At 61.1% G+C, this 496-nt stretch overlaps 1 protein-coding gene across 1 annotated transcript in view; it reads left to right on the forward strand.

Moving 5' to 3' along the window:
• Nucleotides 1-224: 224 nt before the first annotated feature.
• The window catches only part of EMH_0004270 (uncharacterized protein), a gene marked incomplete at both ends in the record, with an annotated part of 10,554 nt that continues 10,282 nt past the window's right edge, over nt 225-496 (forward strand). Inside the window, one exon of the mRNA XM_013496689.1 lies at nt 225-494. Within this exon, the coding sequence (XP_013352143.1) occupies nt 225-494 (270 nt within the window). The remainder of the gene's footprint in view (nt 495-496) is intronic.

Genomic DNA, 496 nt, shown 5'->3' on the forward strand with positions numbered 1-496 from the left:
GCAGCAGCAGCAGCACCCCTTGCTGCAGGACCAGCAGCACCCGTTGCTGCAGCAAGAGCAGCACGAACTCGACCAGCAGCACGAGCAGCAGCAGCAGCAGCAGCAGCAGCAGCAGCAGCAGCAAAGGAGAAAGAGCTCAAGCGATAAGCAGCAAACTGCAGCAGCAAAAGACGAAGACCGTAGAAGCAGCAGCAGCCCCTGGGAAAGGGGGGAGACAGACACACATGAGCGCAGCAGCAGCAGCAGCAGCAGCAGCAGCAGCAGCAGCAAGGACAGCAGCAGCAGCAGCAGCAGCAGGGACAGCAGCAGCAGCACGTGGGGAAGTGTCTGCGCCCCTGAGGAAGGAGGCCAGCAGCAGCAGCAGCAGCAGCAGCTGCAGCAGCAGCAGCAGCAGCAGCAGCAAACCGATTCAAGCAGCGTTGTTGCTGATGCCCAGACCGAAGCTGCTGCAACTCCAGCAGCAGCAGAAGCAGCAGCAGATGTCACAGACAAAAGC

The sequence above is a fragment of the Eimeria mitis genome, genomic scaffold (assembly GCF_000499745.2).
Source record: "Eimeria mitis Houghton genomic scaffold, Emh_scaff224, whole genome shotgun sequence".
Taxonomy (NCBI): Eukaryota; Apicomplexa; class Conoidasida; order Eucoccidiorida; family Eimeriidae; genus Eimeria; species Eimeria mitis.